Source organism: Pyrus communis, chromosome 2 (assembly GCF_963583255.1).
Source record: "Pyrus communis chromosome 2, drPyrComm1.1, whole genome shotgun sequence".
NCBI classification, from domain to species: Eukaryota; Viridiplantae; Streptophyta; class Magnoliopsida; order Rosales; family Rosaceae; genus Pyrus; species Pyrus communis.
Genome location: NC_084804.1, coordinates 11,231,816 through 11,257,053, shown reverse-complemented (window position 1 = coordinate 11,257,053; position 25,238 = coordinate 11,231,816). Strand labels below are relative to the sequence as shown.

Here is a 25,238-nt window from a genome sequence, read left to right as displayed (position 1 = left end):
ATAGCTTGTTTGCCTTTTGTTTTCCAAAGGGAGGAAACCAACGAAAAACATTTTACCCAATGTTTGTTCTTTATTTTTAAGGAATACTAATGAAAATGTGTTGAAAACTTTAAATTTTAATGATAAGGATAAACTAAAGGGTAAATTGAATAGTATTATGATTGATTTTTTAGTGTAAAAATGTGGTTTTTCGTTAAAGTGAACTATACTGGAAACTTTTCGTTAAAGTTCTTTTATTTTTATTAGATTAAAAAGAAGTACGAAATTAAATCTCAATTGATGAATAATCGAATTCAAGTATCAACTATGTTTTATATATCCATCACCATCAAATATTGATAACATATCATAATATCAACAGTATATTGAAAACAGATCATTTCAAGTGTCGTTATTGGCACTCTAAACTTTTTTTGTCCACTTTTAATAACTGTAGTTTCTTTCAAAATATAATAAATTTGAAATGTACAATGAAATTTTTTGAGTATCAATAATAACATCATTTTAGAAATTGGGAATTATAAATTTATCTATCCAATGATGTTTTATTTATTTTTTATTTTAAATATTTGATTCAAAGAACAATCTAAACGATTGATTTCATCATTTTCCTAGTCAATATGCAATCAATCAACCTATATTCTATTATTCGTACAACTTTAAACTCAAATATGCTTCGTTTCATACCAATGACGTTTTATCACAAGAGATGTCGATTCGAGTTAAATCACCTAATAAAGAAGAATATTACTAGATTGTACCGGTGCGAAAAGTCGAATATTTAGTAAAATTATGGAAGAAAGCCAGAAAGCTAGAAAGGTATCAAAATCCAAATAATCTTGTATTCGCAATTTCGCATTACAAAATACCAAAAACCAACTGAAAATGGACCCACTGAAAATCCCATACGGCAGGCTCGATATATGGCGAAGTGAAAAATATCAATGCGCAGCTCCACTCCTGAAAAACTCCCCTTCTCCCGCCAATTCCCTTCCTCTCCGCACTTTCAATTTCCCTCCGTTTTCCCAAGAAAGTCGCACTTCCTTTTCCGGAAAAATCTCAAGCTTCTGTAAATCTACTCGCTCTGCTACTGTTCCCTGAATCCGTAGCTTCAATTTTCAGAATCCGGCCCTAAATCTCCACTTTTTCCCAAACCCTAGTTTTGCTTCGACTGGCCATGCCGTCCCTGGTCTCTCAGGGCAAAATCCTCCGCCTGGAGCTCGAGAACTTCAAGTCCTACAAGGGCTTCCAGACCATCGGCCCCTTCTACGACTTCACTGCGATTATTGGGCCCAATGGAGCCGGAAAGTCCAACCTCATGGACGCCATAAGTTTCGTTCTCGGCGTGCGGACGGGCCACCTCCGCGGGGCCCAGCTGAAGGACCTGATCTATGCCTTCGACGACAAGGAGAAGGACCAGAAGGGCCGCAGGGCCTTTGTCCGCTTGGTTTACCAGCTGGCCAACGGGTCGGAGCTCCAGTTCACCCGAGCCATTACAGGCGGAGCAGGCAGCGAGTACCGTATCGATGGCGCGTCTGTGACGTGGGAAGAGTACAATGCGAAGCTCAGGTCTCTTGGGATTCTTGTCAAGGCCCGGAATTTCCTCGTCTTTCAGGTTAATTTAAAAGATCAAATGCTTTCGAATTTCACAGTATCGATATGTAATGTGAGCTTAGGGTACTTCATTTCTCTGTTCGATTTATTATTTTTGTATTTTATCAATTATCGTGTTGGAGGTGTTGCTGATGTTTGGAAGCTGATAATTTGGAGTTGATTAAGGGAGAGATTTTTTCAAGTCCCAGGTATTCAAGCGGTATGTGGATACAAGTGGGGGAAATGAGATATTTTTACGTATCCCTCTACTTATTTTGTGACACGTTGAGTGCCCGCTTGAATACATGCACTTGGAAAATTTTCTCTGAATAAGACCATCTCCAATGGTTGGGCTAAAAGTCAAAATTTTTAGCCCGAAAAATTTAGCTTTTAGCCCAAAAACAGTTTTTCTACTCCAACCATTTTATCCTAAAATTTTAGCCTGGATTATTAAAGAATAAATTTAGGCTATTTTTTTTGTTAAATTAAATTTTTTTTTTTAAATAAATATGTAGACTATCATAAATTAATTTTATGAACATTTTAATCTAAAAAAATTTAAATTCCGATAAATATTGGGTAGAGTCCACCCCGTTTTCTGGGCTAAATTTCGGGGGGAATTTGGCATTGGTTTAGCATTTAGCATTTAGCTCAAAATTTCCCCTTGGGTTGGAGTGCGTTTGGGGGGAAATTTTGGGGGGTAATTTGGCTTTTAGCCCACCATTGGAGTTGGTCTAAGGAGGGAAAGGAAATCATTTGCATTTATTTGCCACGCTGTGTGTTAGTGGAGATATGTATATTATCTATTTATTTTCAAATGTGTATGATTTCTCAGAAACTATTCAAATGTATGAGACTCAATGTAGACTTCATTTTTAAAATTGTAATTTGGATTTCATTTCCCCGTCTATAGTTTCCAACTTTCCATCACTGTAGCATCTATCACTGAGTCGTATGTATTGGCCGAGTTAGTACCATCGGTTGCATCTTATTTGCATCGGAGAGTATATTGATTCTGGGTCAAAGGGGGAAAATGAGTAGTTATAATCATAAAAGGGGAAAATGAGTGGTCATAGAGTGTCGAGTCATTGCCTTACGGCTATTTAAGTGTTAAAGGAAGTTTATAAACATGCTAAACTGTGCCTTGTTCACTTGTTTTGAAATACTGTAAGACATATTGGAGCTCTTACGGTGGTTCTGATATGTCCATAGGAAGTTAGGGTGACTTCTAAGTTCTAACTACCTTTTATCTTTTTTATTTCAGGGCGATGTGGAGTCTATTGCCTCCAAAAATCCCAAGGAACTTACTGCACTTCTTGAGCAGATATCTGGGTCTGATGAACTCAAGAGAGACTATGAAAAATATGAAGAAGAAAAATCCGAAGCTGAACAAAAAGCAAGTCTTGTTTATCAGAGAAAGAGAACAATAGTATTGGAGAGGAGGCAAAAGAAAGAACAAAAAGAAGAAGCTGAGAAACACCTCCGCCTGCAAGATCAACTGGTGTGCATCTCAAGGTTTCTTTGCTGGTTTCATACATGTGCACATATGAGCTGCAGCTACTTTTGCATTTACATGCATACATACATGGGTTACATGTCTGCATTCACGCATGCATATGCATATTTTGTCTTAATACCATATCTGCTTTAGCTGCAGAATTGCAGTTAGTTGTCCTTGAAAATGTTTAAGTTTCATAGTTACTTGGATTCTCACAAACTGAATGCTTAAATTTCTAGCTTGCCATCCCTTAACCAAACACACGCACACACAAAGGGAAAAATAGTACAAAGACAAAGTGAATGCTTAATGTTTCTAGCTTGCCATCCCTTAACCAAACACACACACACACACACAAAGGGAAGAATAGTACAAAGATAAACTGAATGCAAAGGTAGGCTGAAATCTCAAACTCGTAGGAAATTATGTAATTCAGGAAAGAGCATACTAAATGGGCTTTGCAAAGACTTGGTTCTCTCTCTTCTCTCTTCTCTTCTCTCTCTCCCTCTCTCTCTCTCTCTCTCTCTCTCTCTCTCTCTCTCTCTCTCTCTCTCTCTCACTCACACGCAGGCACATACACAATCACTCACTCACACGCAGACTATCTGTCTTGTGTCCATGTGTTAGTGTACTCTGTGCGTGCATACACAAGATTTGTAAAAAAAAGTCCAGTGCAGGCTAAGCGGGGAATTCCTTAATATGTCAAACTTTTCTCTATGCCAAATTTTGGTCTTGAAGTTTGTTATTTATACAAGTTTAATAGCTTTAAGTGTTTGCCATTGAATGTTCTGCCTCATAATTTCTAACAGTTGTAATATGCTAATTGTGTGATTATCTATTTGTCCTGCAGAAATCTTTGAAGAAAGAACATTCTTTATGGCAATTGTTCAACATAGAAAAGGATATTGCAAAAATGACTGAGGAGCTTGAAGCTGAAAAGAAAAGCCGCGAACAACTTATGCAAGAAATTGATGAGTTTCAGCTAGAAGCAAACAATAAGAAGAAAGAACAAGCAAAATATCTGAAAGAGATTGCACAATGTGAAAAGAAGATTTCAGATAGAAATAGTAAACTTGACAAAACTGTGAGTTTCTTTGGCTTCAACGGGACACAGAAAATTCACTCGAGATTTATTAAATTGAGTTTAATATGAGCTGAATTGGTCATCACCAATCTTAACCTCATTTGTTCATAGTCAAACTGGGGAACTATAAGATGTTGAAATATAGGGTGGTCCTTGTATGTTTGTCATAAATTGCTGGTTCTGTTGCCATTTTAATATGGTGACCTTTACTTTTCTGTTACTGCATAAAGTATTTTTCCGTGCTGAAGAGGAAAATATTATTGGTCATCTAATATTGTTTTTCTGTTTGCAGCAACCAGACCTTCTGAAATTGAAAGAGGAAATGTCTCGTATAAATGCAAAAATCAAGAAAAGTGAGAAGGAGCTTGCTAAGAAGGAACAAGAAAGGAAAAGACATAAAGAGGATATAAAACAGCTGCAGAAGGGAATACAGGAACTGACTGCAAAACTAGAGGATTTACATGAAAAAGGCCGAGATAGTGGCGACAAACTGAAGTTAGACGATACTGAATTAAGGGAATACTTTCGAATGTAAGCGTTTGGTGATTCCTGCTTTATATGGCCAGTATATCTTATTGTGATGGTAATCTGGCTCTTTACTTTTATTCAACCAAAATATATTTTCCTTGGGCTAAATACCATTTTTTTTTTCAAGTTTAAGCTAAGGAATGAACTTGTTGCCCTGCTTACCCTTTTCTTTATGGACTTGTTAAGTTACATTCATTTAACCATTGTGCTTTCTCTAGCTTTTCTCTTCGTGATATGGTTTTCTAAATTGTCATTGAGATGCTGATGTTACAGCAAGGAAGATGCTGGGATGAAAACTGGAAAGCTAAGAGATGAGAAGGAGGTCCTGGATAGGCAACAGCATGCTGATCTTGAAGCTCAAAAGAATTTGGAAGAAAATCTTCAACAGTTGAGAAGTCGGGAGGCTGAATTAGAGGAACAAGAGGAACAAATGCAAACAAGGCAGAAAAAAATTAAAGAAAATTCTGCGAAACATAGGGATGAAGCTAAAAATCTGGATAATGAACTGCATGCCATGCAATCTAAAAATTCACTGGCCAGGTTATTCAGCTCGCCTGTATGCTTCTCTATTTTATGTATATGTGTGTGTGTAGGCTCTGGCAGTTGTATCTTGCTGCCACCCCATTCTCTTATGTGTTGATTTGGATGTGTTTTATATTTTGTCGTTTTATTTTGTTGTGTTACCAGAAATTAAGACAAAAAAGCATTGAATTCATGTTTACTATTGTCTTTTTTGGTGCATACAGAACAAAATATGAAAATCTGAAGTCAAAAATTGATGAAATAGATAAGCAACTACGGGAATTGAAGGCTGACAGATATGAGAATGAGAGGGATTCCAGGTTGTCTCAGGCAGTCGAGACTCTCAAACGCCTGTTTCACGGTGTTCACGGTCGTATGACTGAACTCTGTAGGCCAACACAGAAAAAGTATAACCTTGCTGTTACTGTTGCCATGGGTAAATTTATGGATGCAGTTGTAGTTGAGGACGAACAAACGGGAAAGGAATGCATCAAGGTTCTTCATGATCTTATAAGTTTATCTCCTTTCGTAGTGTGTTTATCTAAATTATACTGTTGACATCAAGTATCAATACTTTGCTTTTGTATTTTATAGGTAGTTTTTACATTTTTGTGCTTCAAACTCACTGAACATTGCTAAAACATATAATTTTATCGACCCCTAAGCATGGATGAGGCATCCCGTAGCTGTTAACTATCCTACTGTTTGCATACTGAATACTTGAGGGCATTTCATCTTCTGGTTTTGAAGGCAGTCCTCGCCTTCTAGGAAAAGCAGATGCTTTTTTTCCTTTTCAATTTCTATGTACATATTTGCTGGTTGTGTGTTTGAATATAAATATCACATGAAGCTGGGTTGTTTATTGGTTTATTGACTGGCCATCGCTGGATTCGTGGGGTTGACAAAACTTTTGAAGTATGTGAACGCAATTCTGGTACTGAACCTTTTGCATCCCTGCAGTATTTGAAAGAACAAAGGCTTCCTCCTCAGACATTCATACCTCTTCAGTCTGTCCGTGTGAAGCCCGTAATGGAGAGATTGCGCAACTTAGGTGGTACTGCAAAGCTGATCTTTGATGTAGTCCAATATCCTTTAGCAATGCAATACTTCTATAATCTGTCTTCTGGTAATGGTCTTACAGTACAGTAGCCTGGGTATGTTTGCTGCCCGTGTCCATGTGTTTTTCAGGTGCTCCATTCTGGTCAGCTGACAATTCTGCATACACGTGATTTCATGTGCATGTTTTTCTTCTTTCATCTTCAGTGATGTTTCCTTCATGTGACTCCCTTACAATTGTGGCCCTCCCAAAAGGAATTTGGGTTACTTAACTGATGATTAAACCTTTTGGCACTATTGCATGTATTCTGGTGACTATTATCAACTCGTTGCTGTTGGTTATGCCATGATTATGCCATGCTATATTTTATGTGTGTTGGCCTCTCTTCTTTTTGTTTTGGTTTGGTTGTGAGAATAAACTGTGATTTTATGCACGAAAGTCTGAAAAAGCTTCTATGATTTGTGGACTTAATGAATCACACGTTCGATCCTGCCTTGGAGAAGGCAATTCTTTTTGCGGTTGGCAATACTCTTGTCTGTGATGAACTTGATGAGGCTAAGCGTCTTAGTTGGACTGGTGAGAGGTTCAAAGGTAATTAGTTTCTGTATGTGTAAATAGTTTCACATTGTGTATTGACAAATCATGTTCTTATTGAATTAGGTCTTTACCTTTTTATGTTTCCGATATAAATTAGTTGTAACTGTTGATGGAATTCTGCTCGCCAAATCCGGCACAATGACTGGCGGTACAAGTGGTGGAATGGAAGCAAGGTCAAAACAGTGGGATGATAAAAAAGTTGAAGGTTGTTTTTGATTTCTCTTATTGTTTTGAATTTGGGATTATTTTGGATGTGGCTTTAACTGTTTTTATTCTGTAGGACTAAAGAAGAAGAAAGAACAATTTGAGTCAGAGTTGGAAGAGCTGGGGTCAATTAGAGAGATGCAGATAAAAGAGTCTGAGACAACTGGTAGAATTAGTGGACTCCAAAAAAAAATCCAGTATGCAGAGATTGAGAAGGTAAATCCATCGATTCTCTTCCATTCTACAGATGAAGGCTTGTCAACGTGGTTTTAATTGTTAGTTTATCATGCTTTGAAGCTTTAAGTATGGTGGCAATAGGTATCTACTTTTTTATCCATACCAACTTTTCATCTTGTTTTGGTCCCTCAGCTAGATTATAGCTGCTCGGGTCCTTGAACTTTTGTTTAGCGGTTAGCGTATAATTGTTTCATATAACATTCTGAAAATGGCTTGAGATTCTGCCATAACTTGAGTGGGATAGAAATTCTTTTGAAATCCTTACATTTGATTTTGTTTGTGTCAAGTAATGTGACCCATACTCTATATCCAGAAGGGAAGATGGAGGTTGAAAATTAGAGCTGTTGCTGTGTGTTATTGTGTGTGATTTGAAAAATAATATGATTTTTAGATATGGAATTGTGGAAAGGTGTGGCCAGTTTCAAATACTTGAAATAAGTAAGGTTTTATTTTGTAGGAAATCCGGTTTTGGTCAATAGATCATTTTATATTTCGGCATAGGTCAATGGTCATTCCACTTTCTAGCATAGATCAATTGAATCAATTATCCTCTTCAATTAAGGTCAATAAAAACAATTCTTCTCTCCATCTAAGGTCCATACCCGTCCTTAATATATCTCTTTATTGACCTCACTCAATCCTAATTTTTCTCTCCATCTAAGGTCAATTACCCCTTTATTTTATGTTTTTGGGTGCGTGGGTTGGGGTGGGGGTGGACTGCATGCACTGCAAAATAACATTGTTATTTCTTGATTTTGTCTTATGCAATTATTATTTTTCTCGGATGGACAAATAAGATAATTTTTGTTGCAGAAAAGCATTAAGGACAAACTCGTAACCTTGGCACGGGAAAAGCAGAATATAAAAGAAGAGATTGATCGCAGCAGTCCTGAACTTCTTAAGGTTTTTTGTTTAGATTTTTATGACGACAAGGCTCTTCGTCTAGTTTCTTGCAATATTTGAATTCAAGCCTGTAGTTTCAGCTGTTCTCAAATTTTCTTGCAGTTAAAGCAAGCTGTAGATAAGCGGAGCAAGGAAATCAATAAGCTTGAGAAGAGGATAAATGAAATTGTTGACAGAATCTACAAAGATTTTAGTAAATCTGTTGGGGTGGCAAACATCCGTGAGTATGAGGAAAATCAACTCAAGGCTTCCCAATATATGGCAGAAGAGAGGCTTAGTTTGAGTAGCCAGCTGTCAAAGTTGAAATACCAGTACGTCCTTGGCTACCCCTCCATTTCTCTCTCAAGTCAATAAATGCAAATATCAACTTAGATGTCAATTTAAACCTGTTAAGAGTTTCATTTTCTTCGTTTCCTATATCTTTTCGGAATCAAAACAGGTTCTTCATTTCTGATTACTAGTTGTATGGCAGCTGTGGCACTCACTCAGATTATGTGATGCAATGCTTTTATTTTCGTTTGCTTTCAGGTTAGAGTATGAGCAAAACCGGGACATGGAATCACGAATTAATGAACTCCAAGATTCTATTAGTAAATTTAAAAAAGCTTTAGAACGGGTTCAGAAGGAAGAGGCTGCAGCCAAGTCAGCAGCAGAAAAAGCTTCTGGTGAGATCGATCGGTGGAAGGAAGAAATACAAGGTATGAAATGGGATTGTTTTCCAAGAAATGAAATTTTGAAGCTTCTATTCAATCAGCTCGAGATTTAGTGCTTAAGTTATTCAAACTAGTCAGCAAGCCAATTTATTCTTCATTCTTCATTTATTTTTTATTTTTTATTTTAATGTCTCTTCCCATTCGTTAGAATGGAAATCCAAGTCAGAAGGGTGTGAGAAGGAAATCCAAGAATGGAACAAGCGGGGTTCTACAGTTACAACAAGTTTATCCAAACTTAATCGACAGATACACACTAAGGTTGGAGTCAGTTCTCTTTTCACCAGTTGTGTACCTTGTTCTAGGTAAATTTAAAAGGCTTACATGTGTTTTCTCACCTTACAGGAGTCACAGATTGAGCAGCTGATGTCACAGAAGCAGGAAATAGTAGAGAAATGTGAATTAGAACATATAAACCTTCCCATCATCTCAGACCCAATGGAGATTGATTCCTCCTCAATGGGCCCAGTTTTCGATTTTAGTCAGTTAAACAAGTCTCACATGCGGGACAGAAGGCCTTCTGAACGGGAGAAGCTTGAGGTGGAATTTAAGCAAAAAATGGATGCCGTAATTTCAGAAATTGAAAAAACAGCTCCAAATTTGAAGGCCCTGGACCAATATGAGGCAATAAAAGAAAAGGAAAGAGCTGTAACTGAAGAGTTTGAAGTGGCTAGAATAGAAGAGAAGGAAAAAGCTGATATGTTTAACTCAGTTAAGCAGAAGAGGTATTAATTGCTTCTACACTATTAAAGATGCTTGGCATGGAATTCTGCTGTGTTAAATAGACGTTTTCTATAGGATAAGAACTAGAAGGAGAAATTTTTAATTTTCCACCTTTGAAAAGCATTGTATTGTTTTATGCTGATCTCCTGCAAACCAAATGTTCTGTGGTTTTTCATTATAATGCAGCTAGCTTTTTTGTTTTCTTGTTTTGGTCAATGCAGGTACGAGTTGTTTATGGATGCCTTCCAACATATTTCCAGTAACATTGATAAGATATACAAACAACTGACGAAGAGCAACACACATCCACTGGGTGGGACGGCATATTTAAATTTGGAAAATGAAGATGATCCGTTTTTACATGGCATTAAGTACACTGCTATGCCCCCAACGAAGCGCTTCCGTGATATGGAACAACTATCTGGCGGCGAGAAAACTGTTGCAGCATTGGCTTTACTCTTTTCCATACACAGGTGTGTCTCTTAACTCTTTACCAATGGAAGAGTTTTTACCTTTTAAGTTTTACAGGCTATATCACACATGAAAGTTTCAGGTGGAACTTTGTGTATATGGAGATTGCCACAATAGTGATGTATATTAATAGTTCTATTTCCTCTTATACATGGGTTCAGTTTTAGGCCTTCACCGTTTTTCATACTGGATGAAGTCGATGCTGCACTAGATAACTTGAATGTTGCTAAGGTTGCTGGATTCATCCGTTCAAAGGCACGTGAAGGAGCCAGGGCTAACCAAGATGATGAGGGAGGCAGTGGTTTTCAGAGCATTGTAATATCTCTAAAAGATAGCTTCTACGACAAGGCTGATGCTTTAGTTGGGGTTTACAGGGACTGCGAAAGGAGGTGAGCTTCACACGATACTAGGAACACCAATAAATTTTCACATTTCACTTTATACGGTTTACTAATGCAATAACCGTGTTTGCGTTATTGCAGCTGTTCGGAAACTCTGACATTTGACCTGACCAAGTATCGGGAGTCATGATACAGCTCCCACAGGCTTCAGCTAGATAACCATGCTTATGATGTAGATACGGATTGTTTCGCTCACATTTCATGTAATTGCTGTGCATAAAGGTTGTAATATTTGTGTGGCTGTTGGATTGTTCTTTTATAATTAGGCATGAAATTCAGCAAATAGATTTTCTGTGTTAGGCATGTAAAATTCACCCCTTCTGGTTCTGTTTGATTTGGAGACCGATAATGTTTTACTTTTTCACAAAGCAATAAGCTTTACATTATTTACTGTTCTTTTACTTTTAGGGAGTGGTTTTTTACAATTTTCTTTTTACCTCTTGCACTCCTCTTAATTTTGTCCCTAGATTGTTTTTTAATATGTTTCCGCTAAATGGCCGCCGGAAAGAAAGAGGGGAGTGTATAAGACCAATGAATCTCCAAGTGTGGTCGTCTCGAGATTGACGACCATATTAGGATCTGCTTAGGAATATTTACGTAGAAAGCAAGTCTGCTCATAAGCGCTTATGTTGAAAGTTGTCATAATCACAAGTTCACACCAATATGTTTTTTGAAAACCATTTGAAAGTGTCTTTTTGAGGGTTTGGAGAAAACATTGGAGCGTATATCTAAAGCACGAGAAAGTGCGTGGGAATATAAGATAACTTGGGAGGCTTGGAATAGTGACTTGACTTGGAGAATGAGTCAAGTAACACGTTGTGGTTGGTGAAAAGTAGTCATTGCCAAGCTGTCAAGTACCATGTTAGTTGCCCAAATGTTGGCCAATTTAGGCATACACCAACAAATTATTAAACCAGTCCCCAACAGAGTTGCAGAATTATGTGCAAGGGGTTGAGAGATTAACTAATCATGTCTTTTTACACAATTTTTTTATAATGTTGGTACAAAAATGTAAAACTGTGAGGTGTCGGAGAGTTCATGGAAAGTCCCATTTTGAGAGAGTTCTTTTAGCATTTCTCTTAGGAAAATTTAAAACCACTACTATGTTTCAGTGTATTGCATTGATAATGAAGGATCAAAGATCTGATTTTTATTTGATCGAAAAGTCACAAAAATCTAACCGTCTAAATTCAAGTATAGACTATACTCCGATGCATAATAAAAAAATGTAAATTTCTCAAATTTTTTTCTTCTGTTCTTTCTTGTTTTACTTCTTAATAAAACAGAGCCAACTTATTAACTTAAATCCCTTGAAGAAAACTGAAAACTAAGTTTGAGTCAAAAAAAAAAAAGAAAAAGAAAAAGAAAAGGAAAGAGTTTTGTATTTCCCCCACCTAAATCTTCCATTCATTAAGAGCCACTAGTATCCATGCCAGCCTGCCACATTTTAAAACAATCCAAAACAATTTTGGACCAATCTAATTGTAGATTGCTTCGCACATAATCAGTTGGTCTGGCGGTATGCAGTTTTTATTATCAAATTTTATTTTTCCGAATTTCATTATCGAATTTAAGGTGACACAAAATTATAAATACATTGTGATTTATCATCAACAAATTAGCGACTGGTTATAAAAATGTCTTTCTAAATATCTTATCGCATGCCAAATTTAGATCGTGTGATGTTTATTTTATTTTATTTTTTTCATTTCAAAAAAAAAAAAAAAAAAAAAAAAAAAAATCATCACACAATCTAAATTTGGCGCCAAGGGTAACTCACGGTTGTTTTCATCTTCATAGGCATACAAGATTCCAAGAGAGCTTTGGAGTTTGAGGTGATAGAAAAAAGGAAAGGGAAAAAAGAAGAAAGCTTTGCAAATTTTTGTGTCTCCATGTCGATCTCAATTCTCCACCATTGAATCCTCTCACCACCAAAAATTAGTCCTTTGGAAATAGCTGCCAGAGAGCTGTGTGCACCGAAACTCTGGCACCACCGGGAACCTGAAAGCACGATGACGGAGAAGAAAAAGGAGGAGGAGACACCATTAGAGAATGTCGAGGATGACCGTGTCGAAGAAACCGAGGATGAAAGCACCCAAGAAGAAGGAAGAAAAAATAGCCCAAGTGAAGATCAAGAAAGTGATGTAGAAAAGGAGGGTGGAAATGTAACTTCACCGTCTGTCGAATTCAAGAACAAGAAGAAGAAAAGGCAGAGAGCCTTGATGGAATTGAGGTGCAGGGTTGAGGATGCAATTCTTGGGAATTATCTGTTGGGAAAACCCAACAAGAAGCTTGGATCGGACGAGAGTTTTAGGCGGGAGAAGGAGCCAAGGGAGATCACTCTTTGGGGGGTGCCTTTACTCCCTAGCAAAGGCCACCAAGGCACCGACATTGTGCTGCTCAAGTTCTTGAGAGCGAAAGACTACAAGGTCCTCGAAGCGTTCGAGATGCTGCAAAGGATGCTGAAATGGCGAAGAGAATACAAAACGGATGAGATTCTGGAGGAGGAGTTGGGGTGTGATCTTAAGACTGTTGTGTTTTTGAATAGTGTGGACAAGGAAGGGCACCCTTTGTGTTATACATTTTACGGGCCCTTTAGAGATAGGGAATTGTACAGTAGGACTTTTGGTTCTGAGGAGAAACGGCAAGAGTTTTTGAGGTGGAGGGTTCAGTTTATGGAAAGGGGAATTCAAAAACTTAGCTTCAAGGACGGAGGAGTGGATTCTATGGTTCACGTTACCGATTTGAAGCACTCGCCGGGGCCGGACATGAAAGAGCTTCGTTCTCTTAGCAACAAAACCCTAGTTTTGCTCCAAGAAAACTATCCAGAGCTCATCCAAAAAAATGTAAGTAGTACTTTCAAATTTGAGGTTGTGGGCTAGATTGAATATGCTACGATGTGATGATCACGCTGAAATATTTGTACAAATGTTGAAATAAGATTGGTTGATTAATTTGCAGATTGTGATAAATGCTCCACTTTGGTATTATGTGGTGCATGTGCTCAGATCAAGGCTCCTAAGTCAAAGAACCAAAAAGAAGTTTGTGTTTGCCAGGCCTTCAAATGTTACAAAAACCCTTCTCAAGTGAGATTAATATATAATATTTCACGAATTAAAGTTTGAATGCTTAATTTATGTTCTTTTATCTCACAAATTTGCTTGGGAATTTACCGAAAAGGTTTGTAGAACCAGAAGAACTCCCAGCTCAGTATGGTGGCCTCAAAAGAGAGGAAGATGATGATTTCACACCAGAGGACAAAGCATCAAGGCTCAAAGTCAAACCAAGCACAAATGCCTGCATCGAAATCCCAGTTGCTGAGGTATTACTTCAAACAACAAATATATTAAGCTTCCCATAAATTCAATTTTCTACTTTTAAATTGGAGAAATCTTTTAGTGTGACAGTTAAGCTATCATTTGATGTTACTAATTCATGTATTATAATGTAATCGAACATTAATGATGTCTCAAACCTGGGTTATAATATTGATAATAGATAGCATGAGCAAACTTGTAACGTCATGTGACATTTGTGGTGGTCATAGTGACAAAAATACTCTTTAGTTCGATGCATGATGAGGCAAGGGTTCATTAGTTTTACGTCCGGGCATGCCCTCAACCTTACTTATTCAGAGCAAATACGAAAGTATTTCACATCAGTTGGTATCCAAAAGTTTGTCTCTAGCTTTATGCTTGAATAATCTTGATTAACTGACAGATTTTGGGTGTGCTTAATTGATTGATTAGGGTGGATTGACAATGGTGTGGGATCTAACAGTGGTGGGATGGGATGTGTACTACAAGGAGGAGTTTGTACCTGATGATGAAGGCTCATACAAGATTCTGCTCCAAGAAAGGAAGAGATTGGGACAAAGTGTTAGAAACTCCTTCTATATTAGTGAACCTGGCAAGATGGTGATAACAATTGAGAACTGGACATTCAAGAACAAGAGGGTTCTCTATAGGTCCAAAGCCAAACCCACTCTCCCCATGTATATCTACTTTAACAAATAGCTTTCTATTTAGATAGTTCTGCTTAATTACCATGTGTTTGGATGATGGGAAAATATTTAGAATTCAAGGAAAAGTCGGGAGTTGGACCGTAGAAAAGCTAACTCCCTCGTTTGCCAAGATGAGCGGAGAAAATGAGAAATTTCATGCGAGAAATATTTTGGAAAATTCTGTGGTTTAATTTCCCTTGGTTTTCTTTCTCTTTGTTTGGCTTTCATTTACATCGGTCTTCTCTATTTGCTGTCGTTGCCTCTTTATCTTTGTTTGTACCATACTTGACCAATCCCGAAACTACTAAGCACCAATCAACAACATACCGTCAAGGATCCACAAGACTTTTTCTCCAACCAGGAGGCCAATCACAACACGACACATGTCGGTATCAGAGGCCAATCATAGCGCGACACGTGTCGATATCAGAGGCGAATCACAACACGACACGTGTCAATGTCAAAACAAAGCTAGAAACTCTCTTCTATAAAATGGGATCATTCTCCCACAATAATCCCTAATGTCATTTGTACTAAACTATTCACTAGAACTCACTAAAAGAGAGCTTGAACCTATGTATTTGTGTAAACCCTTCACAACTAATGAGAACTCCCCTACTCCGTGGACGTAGCCAATCTGGGTGAACCACGTACATCTTGTGTTGTTTAATTCCCTGTCTCTATTCATTTACATACTTATCCACACTAATGACCAGAGCAACCTAGCGAAGGTCACAAACTTGACACTTTTTGTTGTACCAAAGTTCTCGTCGATTTTGTGCATCAACAATCTTGTTTTGTTTTCATGTCATTTTTTTTTAATGATGCTGTTCATCCCCCAAATTCTACATGGACCTTGCATGTAGGCCGAGAATTTACATGAACATGAATTTAGAAATTAATTACTAGTTTCTACTAGTAGATAGATGGTGTGTGAGAGATGAAAATAGCTGACTTAGAGCAGCTCTAGGCCACATGAAATTACCGGAGGGTGAGATGTCGGAGACGGGAGGAGAGGAGGAGGTGATGGGCTCGGGCGAGGCGATGGGTTCAGGTGAGGCGAAGAACCCGACTTGTCGGACCTTGGGGTCACTAACTGTGCGGGGAGGTCGGCGGGGGTCTATTTGAAATTTTTTGGCAGTGTGGAATGAGGGTTTTGTGGGGGTGTGGAGTGAGGGTTTGAGGTACGGAGAGAAAAATTTGGGCGGTTTGGATCATTGGATTTCATCGGGGAGGGGAGGAGGAGGGGAGGGAGAAGACGGGAACAAGTAGAGAAAGGAGGGGAGAGATTAATAATAAAATAATAATTTATTTTTTTTAATTTCATTTTTAAAACCAATTGTTTGAGCAATTTATTTTACAGGGTGAAGATACACTTGGACAAATACTATTTGCTAAGTCAATAATTGTCTGCCACTTAGTACTAAGTCTAGTGATACTCCTCTTTACTTGTAAGGGAGAGATCTTAAGTTTGATTTTTGCTCAAGACAAATTTGAACCACATTATGATGAGCCTCGTGTGAGGTTTAGCCTACTCCCTCACACCTTAGTGCAGATACTATCGTTTGTTAAAAAAAAAAAAAAAAAAAAAAAGTCAATAATTGGCTATTGCCCAATTGTGTAGGCAATTATTAGCCTACGAGTTGGAACTATTCTTAAGATGAAGAAATTTTTCAGTGTGCCCGAAATAGGAGCGAGACACCACATGTCATTATATAACTGGAAGAAAATTTTATTTTTAAGTGTCATTTCACTTATATTATATAAGAAAATCTCTAGGCAATATAAAAAAATTTAGATAAGAAAATTGTAAATGACTGAACTGATCATTTATAAAATTTTATTTTTAAGTGTCCCTTCACTTATTTTTGCTCTAGTTGACATACGATGTACCCAATATCTTCAATCATTTCGTCTACGTCCAACTTTCACAACCTTTTAACACATATTTACTAGAAGAATGAGACAAATATACCATTGTCTCAACAACCTCGAGGTTCCAATTGGCCGAATAACAATCGGAAAGAGCCACTACAATAAGACATGATAGTCATGACTCTTTAAACCCAACAATGTCTCAGTGTCCATTTTAACGTGTTTTGATATATTGCTAACATACCTGCCTAGAAATTTCACACTTTGCTGTCACTTGAAGAATTCCTTCTTGCCATCGGGTTTGAAAGTATATTTGGCATTCTTTCTTGTATTTACCATGGATTAACATAGACCATAGGTTGAATCTTATCCCCATTGTTTGCATGCCAATACGAGTCTTCATGGTGTCCTTCGATTTTTCGTCGAAGGTAGAGTCGTTCCCACCACATTATCGCAAACATTCTTCTCAATATGCATGAGGTCAGCAATGTGTCGGATTTTCAATTTTGACCACTATTCCAAATCAGAGAGTATACTATTTTTTATCCAATTTAGATTTCCATTGGTTTCAAACCTTCCCCAAATTAGAGCGTATTCAACTTGGACAATATTTCATCTCTAAATAATTCTCTTGGTCTAGGTTGATACTCTGTTTTCCAATCAAATGTTCAGGCTTGTTACGCCACTCGTGACCCCAGAGGAGCCATTTTTGGTAAGCCAAGTAACATATCTTTCTAACATGCTAAAAGGATGATTTGTCTTTTCTGCATGTTGGGCATGCCATATAACCTTTGGTACTCCGTCCTGACAACATACAATAAGTTGGGAAATCATTAATTATCCACAGAACTGCGACTTGCAAAGTGAACATGTCCCCATTGGACCTGTCATATGTTCGTATATATTTTGTCTATAAATTTATCAACTCATCAATCAACGGCCGCAAATAAACATCAACAGTATCACTGAGTGATCTGTGCCTGGGTATTAAAAGACTCGTAATCATAAATTATTTATTCATGCACCTCTAGGAGTAAGTTATAAAGAAGCATGACCACTGGCCAAGTGATGTGCTCATTCGAAAAATTTCCAAACGGATTGAAGTAGTTAGAATCAATTCATAACTTGACATTTGTTGGCTTTGCAACAATATATGGATGGATTATATCAAATCATTTTCTTGATTTGCCATCAGTTGGATGTTGCAGAACATCATCATCATCAACTTGTTCCTTCTTATGAATCTCTGTAATCTTGGCTTAAGTGAAAAATAACACCTTGTTCGGAATCTTATTCTTTTGAAATCTTGGCTTGTTGAACTTATGAAAATTATCTAACTTCTCGAATTAACCGTAAAACAATACACAATTGTTTGTGCATGCATGGATCTTGTCATATCCCAACCCGACATCTTCAAGATCTTCTTTGAGCCATAATGACTTACAAGCAATGCATTTGGTTTCGGAAGCATACTTTTAACAATCCCCATCATCATATATATCGTAGTTATGATTGGTCATATTACACTTTACTTTCATGTGCATAAACTCTAGAATGGTTGTTATTACGAAAAACCTTCAAAACCAAAGTACATTCTCGTTGAGTTTCCTTGAGCAATTTATCGTAACTCTCGGGATCTGTGGATGACTCTTTGTCTATATTGAGTGAAGCATTAAGGAAAACATCATTCAATATGTCCATCACTTGGTCACCATCAACATGGCCAGATGAAGAGGGTTCATGCCTAACTGTCTCACTGCCGAAAGATGTTGATGCTATAATGAGTGATTGTCTATGATAAGTCTAATTGGAGTAGTTGTATACTATCATATTCATATACAAGTGATATCGAACTTCATCTAGTGTCATCCAAACATAGTTGTTACATTTCATGCAATGACACCTCATACGACTCTAAGCACTGATATGTTTGCTTGCAAATTGAATAAAGTTGTCGATCACATCCAAATATTGGTCACAACTTCTATCTTGCAACTTGATCCACTCTTTGTCCATTGTGTTTGTTTTCAGAGAATTTAGTCATCATAATAATTTGATACGCTTCATCACCACTTTATGCCTCAAGTAATAATCATATCTCATTTCAAAGTGCACTTTCTGTGTTGCAGTTTGCAATTCACATGACTATTTCTTATGGTGATACATCTGAATTTTTCATGATGAAACTTAGCCACGTTCACCGCAAACCCTAAACACATACTAGTGCATTCCCAAACTGTCCGAACTGGACAATTCAAGAAGAATCAGTTAAATCACAGAGTCGCATACTACGTCTACACGCGCATCCAACTGAATCTCAATCGGGTCTAAGTTTTTTTCGAATTTATTATAAGAAGTTAATCAACATAATTGATTTCGTATAAATGGTTATGAAAGTTTAACAAATTTTACACCACGATTTCTAGACTAAAGCTGCACAAATTAAATTTGCGTAACACACAAACTCAAAGTTTCACATAGCACATAATTTATAACATACATATATATCACAATTAAACAAATTCTAACTAACTAATTTATAATTAAGAGAGAATTACATACCTTTCTTTTAATTTACTTCTAATCCAATCACAAACCTACAAGAATCAAAATTAATTAATCACATTCAAATAAAAAATTATTCAACAAATAAAAATAAACTAACCTTAAATTAATTGTGAGAGGGAGAGATGAAGGAGAAGGTGTGAGTGTTAGAGAGAGAGAGAGGGGCATGGGGTTTGCAGAAGTAGCGGCGGTGGCTGGGGTAGGAGGACAAGAAAAAATGAGGAGAAAGAAGAAGGTACATACCTATTTGAGAATAAGGGTTTGCCCGACGAACCATCTCGTTGGACAAGTACTAGGACCATGTCAAGCAAAGGCTTTTTTGGTGGATTTTTAACAAGTCATCGTGGACCTTTAACCAACGACGTGAAAGCGTGGGCCGATGAAGAGGCCCATCAGATAAAGGACACCTAGCCGACAAGCACAAGTTCGTCGTGCAAACCTTAAGGTATTTCGCACCTTTTTTTTTTTTTTTTTTTTCTTGGTGCTAAAAACTTGCCAGGCGAATATAACCTTGCACGACAACTCTGTTTCGTCTCGTACAATTTTTGAATAAACCCTAAATGTTGTTTAGCTTTGCTCTATCAACTCAAAAATTTGTCCGGTAAAAGATCTTTATCCAACAAAATGTTGTTGGTCGGGCCATAGATTTTATAGAGCAACCCCAATTTTCTGGTAATTTTTTCCGCAGCAGGCCTGCCCAAATTTGATACTTAAATCTTGAAATCAAAGGATTAATAACTAATCGGAGACTTTAACGTTTAAGTCAATTTCTAAATGATGGTTTCCAAAGACAATTAACTATGTCAATAAATGTGGTCAAAATTAAGAAATTTGAGTAAAAATAAGATTTTCTTGTCAAATTTTAAGAAAGACATGACTTCTTACAAAAATCCAAACTGCATATCGCAGGTAAGCAAAAGAATAATATTAGGGAGACCAAATTTTAAACTAAATTTGTAAATCAAATGATGTATTACCAATAGGAAATAAATACGTTATTCTACACTTCAGTAATCCAATCATCAACATTCAGATCATTAATATACAAAATTTAGTTTAAAAATTTAATATTCCTAACCTTACTCTTATCCCTAATCAAAGTTAACAAAATTCACCATGCATACTGCATATTCAGACGGGGTGCAGCCTTAATGAGAGAGTTTGTTTTTTCCCTTAGGCAATTTTATTAGATCTCAATATATCCGTTCATTTTAATAACCTTCCCCTATATCAGACCAGATTCAAGCCAATAAATTTCATTTCTGATAAAGACAATAAAGCACAACCACCTTCTGCCACATATATATGGATGAATTTCACATGTTACCGTAGCTAGCACATACACCATCAGATATGAACAAATGCAAGAAAGACAAAACAAAAAACGCATCCAAGGGTTCCCATTCCCTAACATGAAAAGATGTATCTGATATAAAAAAATTTGAAAAAAACCCAAAACAGTACTACTAGCTAGAAACATATCAAGAACTTGAGATCAGGGGGACACGCGAACCATGCATGCAAACAGAGCTCTGAGCTCTTCATTTTTTGTAATCTTCTCTGAAGCGAAGAGCCACCTGCCCTGCAACAAAAAAATGAGGTGTAGGCAATTCAAAGCAACTTAGCCATGCAAAGAGAAAAATGTCGAATGATGCCTTACACACATATGCATACGTGTCCCTCCTCCTCCTCCTCCTCACCCTATAAATACCAACGCCTTCTACTCGCCACTTCCACCATCTCAAACTCAAAGCAACATATCAACTATCAACTTAGTAGCTTTCACTGATCACTCCCTTTGCTTTCTTTACCATGACGAAGTCTTTGGTGTTTTCTCTTTGCTTGCTTCTTGTTTTCAATGGCTGCTTAGCAGCACGACAGCAGTCCCAGCAGCAGGGCAAACAGAATGAGTGTCAGCTCAACCAGCTCCAAGCTCGGGAACCTAGCAACAACATTAGGGCGGAAGCCGGGCAGATCGAGACATGGAACCACAACGACGATGACTTCCAGTGCGCTGGTGTCGCCGCTGAGAGAATCACCATCGAGCGCAACGGCCTTCACTTGCCTGCCTACTCCAACGCCCCTCAACTCATCTACGTCGTCCAAGGCAATGTCTAATTATATTAGTCAACATGTTAATTAATTACTAAACTCTGTAATTACCTGAAATATTTACTTTGTCCGATATGTAAACATACCGTTGTATTAAAGAAATATTAAAACATTTAATGTATGATTGTTCATGCAGGTAGTGGTGTTCTAGGAGTCGCTTTCCCTGGGTGCCCTGAGACATTCGAGGAGTATAAGGACCAATCTCAGCAGCAATTCCAGAGAGGCGGCCAAGAGCAGCGTGAACAACAGGAACAACAAGAAGAGCAGCAGAGACGTCGGCAAGAGCAACAGGGACAACAAGGACAGCGAGGCCAGCAGGAACAGGAGCAATGGCGCCACCAGCAAGGCCAACAAGGGCGGCAACAAGAAGGCCAGCAAGGCCAACAAGGGCGGCAACAACAAGGCCAGCAAGGCCAGCAAGGTCAGCAAGAGCAGCAAGACCGCCACCAGAAGGTCCGCCGCATCAGGGCTGGTGATGTCATTGTCATCCCCGCCGGGGTCGCCTTCTGGACCTACAATGACGGCGACCAGGAGCTTGTTAAAGTCAGCCTCCTCGATGTCAGCAACGACCACAACCAGCTAGACCAAAACCCTAGGGTACTATTAACGTGCTTAATTACCTAATGAATTGATTGTTTTTTTAGGAACTGTTATTAGCACTTCAAAAATCTTATAAAAAGTTTGGAGTGCTAATAACAATTCTTATTCTTTTTTTTTTTGTCAAACGATATATTTGTTAGATTAGGAAGTTAACCGGTTTGAACTCAAGTCATGATGCAAAGGCAACATTCCTCTCCATCACTGTAGTAGAGGGCTACGGAGGGCCACTAGCTAATGAATTAATTATTATTTAACAAATTCCAGCTTAACCAAAACCCTTGGTTATTATTTACGTCCTAACTTAATTAAATAAACATAAAAATGGAGGTTGTATCTCGCATACAATTCATTCGTGTCTAATTTTTGTTATGAAGTGCAAATGCATGATCGACCTCATTTATTGTTAATTTAATTAGTTAACTAACTTGTTTTTTATTTCAAAAATTGTAGAAATTCTATCTCGCTGGTAACCCAGAGAATGAGTTTGAGCAACAAGGCCAGAGCCAACACCGCCAACCACGCCAATTCGGGCAGGGCGGCCAGAGAGAGCAGCAACAATTTGGGCAGCAGGGACAACAAGGACGACGACAACAACAACAACAACAACAAGGACGCCAACAACAACAGGGCCGCGGCCAGCAGCAACAAGGAAGCAGCAACAACGTCTTCTCCGGTATGAATACTCAACTCCTCGCCCAGGCACTCAATATCGACGAAGAGACCGCCAGGAGCCTCCAGGGATCAGAGAACGACAACAGGAACCAGATCATCCAAGTCAGAGGCCAGCTCGACTTCCTCCAGCCACCTAGAGGCCGACAGCAGCGCGAGCACGAGGAGAGGGAGCAGCGCCAGGTTGAGCAGGAGAGGAGGCAACAAGGCGGACAGCAGGGTTTGGTGGCGGCCAACGGCCTCGAGGAGACTTTCTGCTCCATGAGGTTGATTGAGCACATTGGCAACCCTCAGCGCGCCGATGTCTACTCTCCTCAGGCAGGCCGTATCAGCACCCTCAACAGCCTCAACCTCCCCATCCTCAGTGCTGTCCAACTCAGTGCCGAGAGAGGCTTCTTCTACAGCGTAAGTAAAATAATTTACATGCATAGATACCTTTTATGAAGTATTAATTATTATTTTTGAACAAAAAGTATTTTTTTATTAATTTAAAAGAATATTGATATTTGAACAATTTTCTTTTAGTATAAAGTGGAAGAGTAATGCTAGGGAAACTCAATTTGGAGAGCGTTGATAGACGTGCTTATTTATATTGATGACACATTATTTAGTTTGTAAATTTAATTTTCAAATTGAGTCTTCCTAGCATTACTCGAAAATCCATTGTGGTTTCTATTATCCCTAAAGAGGTAGACTAAATTTCTACACTAAACCTTATAAACTAAATAACACGGAAGATAATGATTACATTATTACTTCAGTGTTGATTAACGTGCTTATTTTTATTAATGACACATCATTTACATATTTAGTTTATAAATTTAATCTACTTAATATATATTACCCTTACCCAAAATCTAAATGATCAATCAGAGACAATACAAATAATTTTATTCCAATTTCAGAAATTAATATTAAGGCTTGCAGAACTCATTTTTCTTTAAAGAAATGATGCAAAACAATGTGATCACCTTGCAACACAAGCCATTTTGTTCTAATTCAGTAATTAATTAATTATATATAGACGTGACAATGATTTATGGGGATGATTTTTGTCATGCAGAACGGTATCTACACCCCACACTTTAACATAAACGCCCACTCAGTGGTCTACGTGATCAGAGGAAGCGCTAGGGTTCAGATCGTGAACGAGAACGGCAACCCGATCTTGGACGACCAAGTGCAGGAGGGACAATTGTTCATAATTCCCCAGAACCACGGAGTGATCTCGCAAGCCGGCAACGAGGGATTCGAGTACATCGCCTTCAAGACCAACGACAACGCCATGCTCAGCACTCTTGCTGGCCGGACTTCCTTACTCCGCGCACTGCCGCTGGAGGTGCTCACCAACGCCTACCAGATTGAGCGCCAGCAGGCCCAGCAGATCAAATACAACAGGGCGGAGAGCATTGCCTTGAGCTCCAGCCAGTCTTTCCAGAGAAGGGCAGTTGCGTAAATGTATGTTGGATGAATGGGAAGAATGTAGTGAGTGCGGCACGTAGTGTTTTTTTGGAGCTATGAAGTGAAGAGAGTGAAAATAAATAAATAAATAAATAAATAAATAAAAGGCCTTATGGGGCTTTAAACTACAAGTAAATAAGTACTACGTGTAACCTTATGCATGTAATAATCCGATCTAATGAAATTTTCCCTTCCCTAAACATGGCTTTGGCTCGATTGTTGCAAATTAACAACCTTCAATTCATAGTGTGTGAAATGAGAATATCCATAATTCTCTTGACCAATAACTCTAATTAAGAAACAATAATAATTTTGTCCACGCAAATTACGTGTTCTTTAGGATGGGCATGAGCTTTTTCAAAAAATGTACTGTTTGTCAAAGTATTTCTTGGATATATCCCTGAAAGTGAAAATGTCCACTGATTGTACTGAGCTCTCCGACCTCAGATGACCACTGATTGTCTATGACTTCCTCTTTGACGGCCGCATATATAGGCATACGTAGGCTATCTATGGCTACAGAGCAAGAGAGTCACAGTTGTTAGAATTGTGGGCAAGAAACCTATGGCCTTATCCCTTTTTTTATACTAGTGGATATACGTACAGGCACCTAAGTCTAATCTCAATTGTGTCAGTAAAACCAAGAAATGAAAAAAAAAAAAAAAAAAAAAAAAAAGTCATTGTTACAACCGGTCTGGTGTGAGAAACATTCATGTCCTTCGATGTCTAAATTAGACTTAATTAGTAGGCGTATCATAATTCAAGAGTTTAAGTTTTTCTTGGATAGGAACAGTTAGCTCTCGTGATTGAGGGTGAAATCTCCTTTGTAATAACGAACTTGAGCATATCGCAACTCGTAAGAGAGACACATGGCATTTGTTTATCGGGCATGATGTGACCTTTATTCCGTACACCAAATTCACTAGCCGCTTGAATGAAAAAGATTTTTTAGTGTAATCGATACATAAAATGATATATTATGTGTCGCTATATAAGTAGTGGGATATGTGTGTTAAAAAGTTAATAACTTGAAATATAAAATTTCCTACCACTCATACAAAAACACGTAGTGTACTACCTGTATTTTAGTCACAATAAAAAATTTCTCATTGAATGGAGAGACGTCAAAAACGATGCAATTTAGAGTCAATGATTTGTGATCACTAATTGTGTCAATCGTTAAACTTGTGACCAGCCCTAGATTGATGGTATGATTCCTCCATCAGTTGAAACTTACCTTATAATTAGGCCATGTTATGTTTAGTAAGTTTCTCGGTCATGCTTGGCCTCAGTGTGTCTGATCCGCGGGTCCAGTAGACTTCCTTCCTTGGTCCATGATCCGAAACTCACCAGTTCACCTGCATCAGTTGATGTAGGCCAGATCACACATATCTTTTCTGTGGGAATTTGAGGGACAAATCGTTA

The 25,238-nt window shown here is 38.0% G+C and overlaps 3 protein-coding genes and 1 long non-coding RNA gene across 6 annotated transcripts; 3 read left to right on the top strand and 1 right to left on the bottom strand.

Annotated features, from left to right (window-relative positions):
- The first annotated feature begins 892 nt into the window (after window positions 1–892).
- Window positions 893–10,914, top strand: LOC137726126 (structural maintenance of chromosomes protein 1-like). The gene is made up of 18 exons (XM_068465000.1): window positions 893–1,615; window positions 2,858–3,094; window positions 3,942–4,175; window positions 4,468–4,706; window positions 4,977–5,243; window positions 5,450–5,720; window positions 6,186–6,310; window positions 6,764–6,873; window positions 6,977–7,084; window positions 7,160–7,299; window positions 8,134–8,223; window positions 8,326–8,534; window positions 8,752–8,921; window positions 9,085–9,194; window positions 9,279–9,658; window positions 9,878–10,129; window positions 10,289–10,516; window positions 10,610–10,914. Exons 1-18 carry the CDS (start codon window positions 1,178–1,180, stop codon window positions 10,656–10,658), a joined length of 3,657 nt encoding a protein of 1,218 aa, XP_068321101.1. The 5' UTR covers window positions 893–1,177; the 3' UTR covers window positions 10,659–10,914.
- A 1,333-nt stretch (window positions 10,915–12,247) lies between these two features.
- On the top strand, window positions 12,248–14,902 carry LOC137726699 (patellin-4-like). The gene is made up of 4 exons (XM_068465636.1): window positions 12,248–13,374; window positions 13,490–13,614; window positions 13,709–13,850; window positions 14,278–14,902. The coding sequence occupies exons 1-4, from the start codon at window positions 12,541–12,543 to the stop codon at window positions 14,542–14,544; spliced, it is 1,368 nt and encodes a 455-aa protein (XP_068321737.1). The 5' UTR covers window positions 12,248–12,540; the 3' UTR covers window positions 14,545–14,902.
- Window positions 13,658–19,208, bottom strand: LOC137726701 (uncharacterized). 2 transcript variants are annotated; one of them, XR_011067662.1, is made up of 3 exons: window positions 19,072–19,208; window positions 18,969–19,003; window positions 13,658–13,825 (listed from the first exon to the last, which is right to left on the bottom strand). It is a non-coding gene; the product is annotated as an uncharacterized lncRNA (long non-coding RNA). The 2 variants fall into 2 exon arrangements; XR_011067663.1 differs by lacking the exon at window positions 13,658–13,825 and adding an exon at window positions 16,528–18,162.
- A 1,575-nt stretch (window positions 19,209–20,783) lies between these two features.
- On the top strand, window positions 20,784–23,808 carry LOC137721417 (prunin 1 Pru du 6.0101-like). 2 transcript variants are annotated; one of them, XM_068460519.1, is made up of 6 exons: window positions 20,784–21,078; window positions 21,220–21,321; window positions 21,451–21,680; window positions 22,134–22,185; window positions 22,264–22,757; window positions 23,416–23,808. In XM_068460519.1, the coding sequence occupies exons 1-6, from the start codon at window positions 20,784–20,786 to the stop codon at window positions 23,806–23,808; spliced, it is 1,566 nt and encodes a 521-aa protein (XP_068316620.1). The 2 variants fall into 2 exon arrangements, with proteins under 2 accessions (XP_068316620.1, XP_068316613.1); XM_068460512.1 differs by having other exon boundaries at window positions 21,220–21,680; window positions 22,134–22,757.
- The last annotated feature ends 1,430 nt before the right edge of the window (window positions 23,809–25,238 follow it).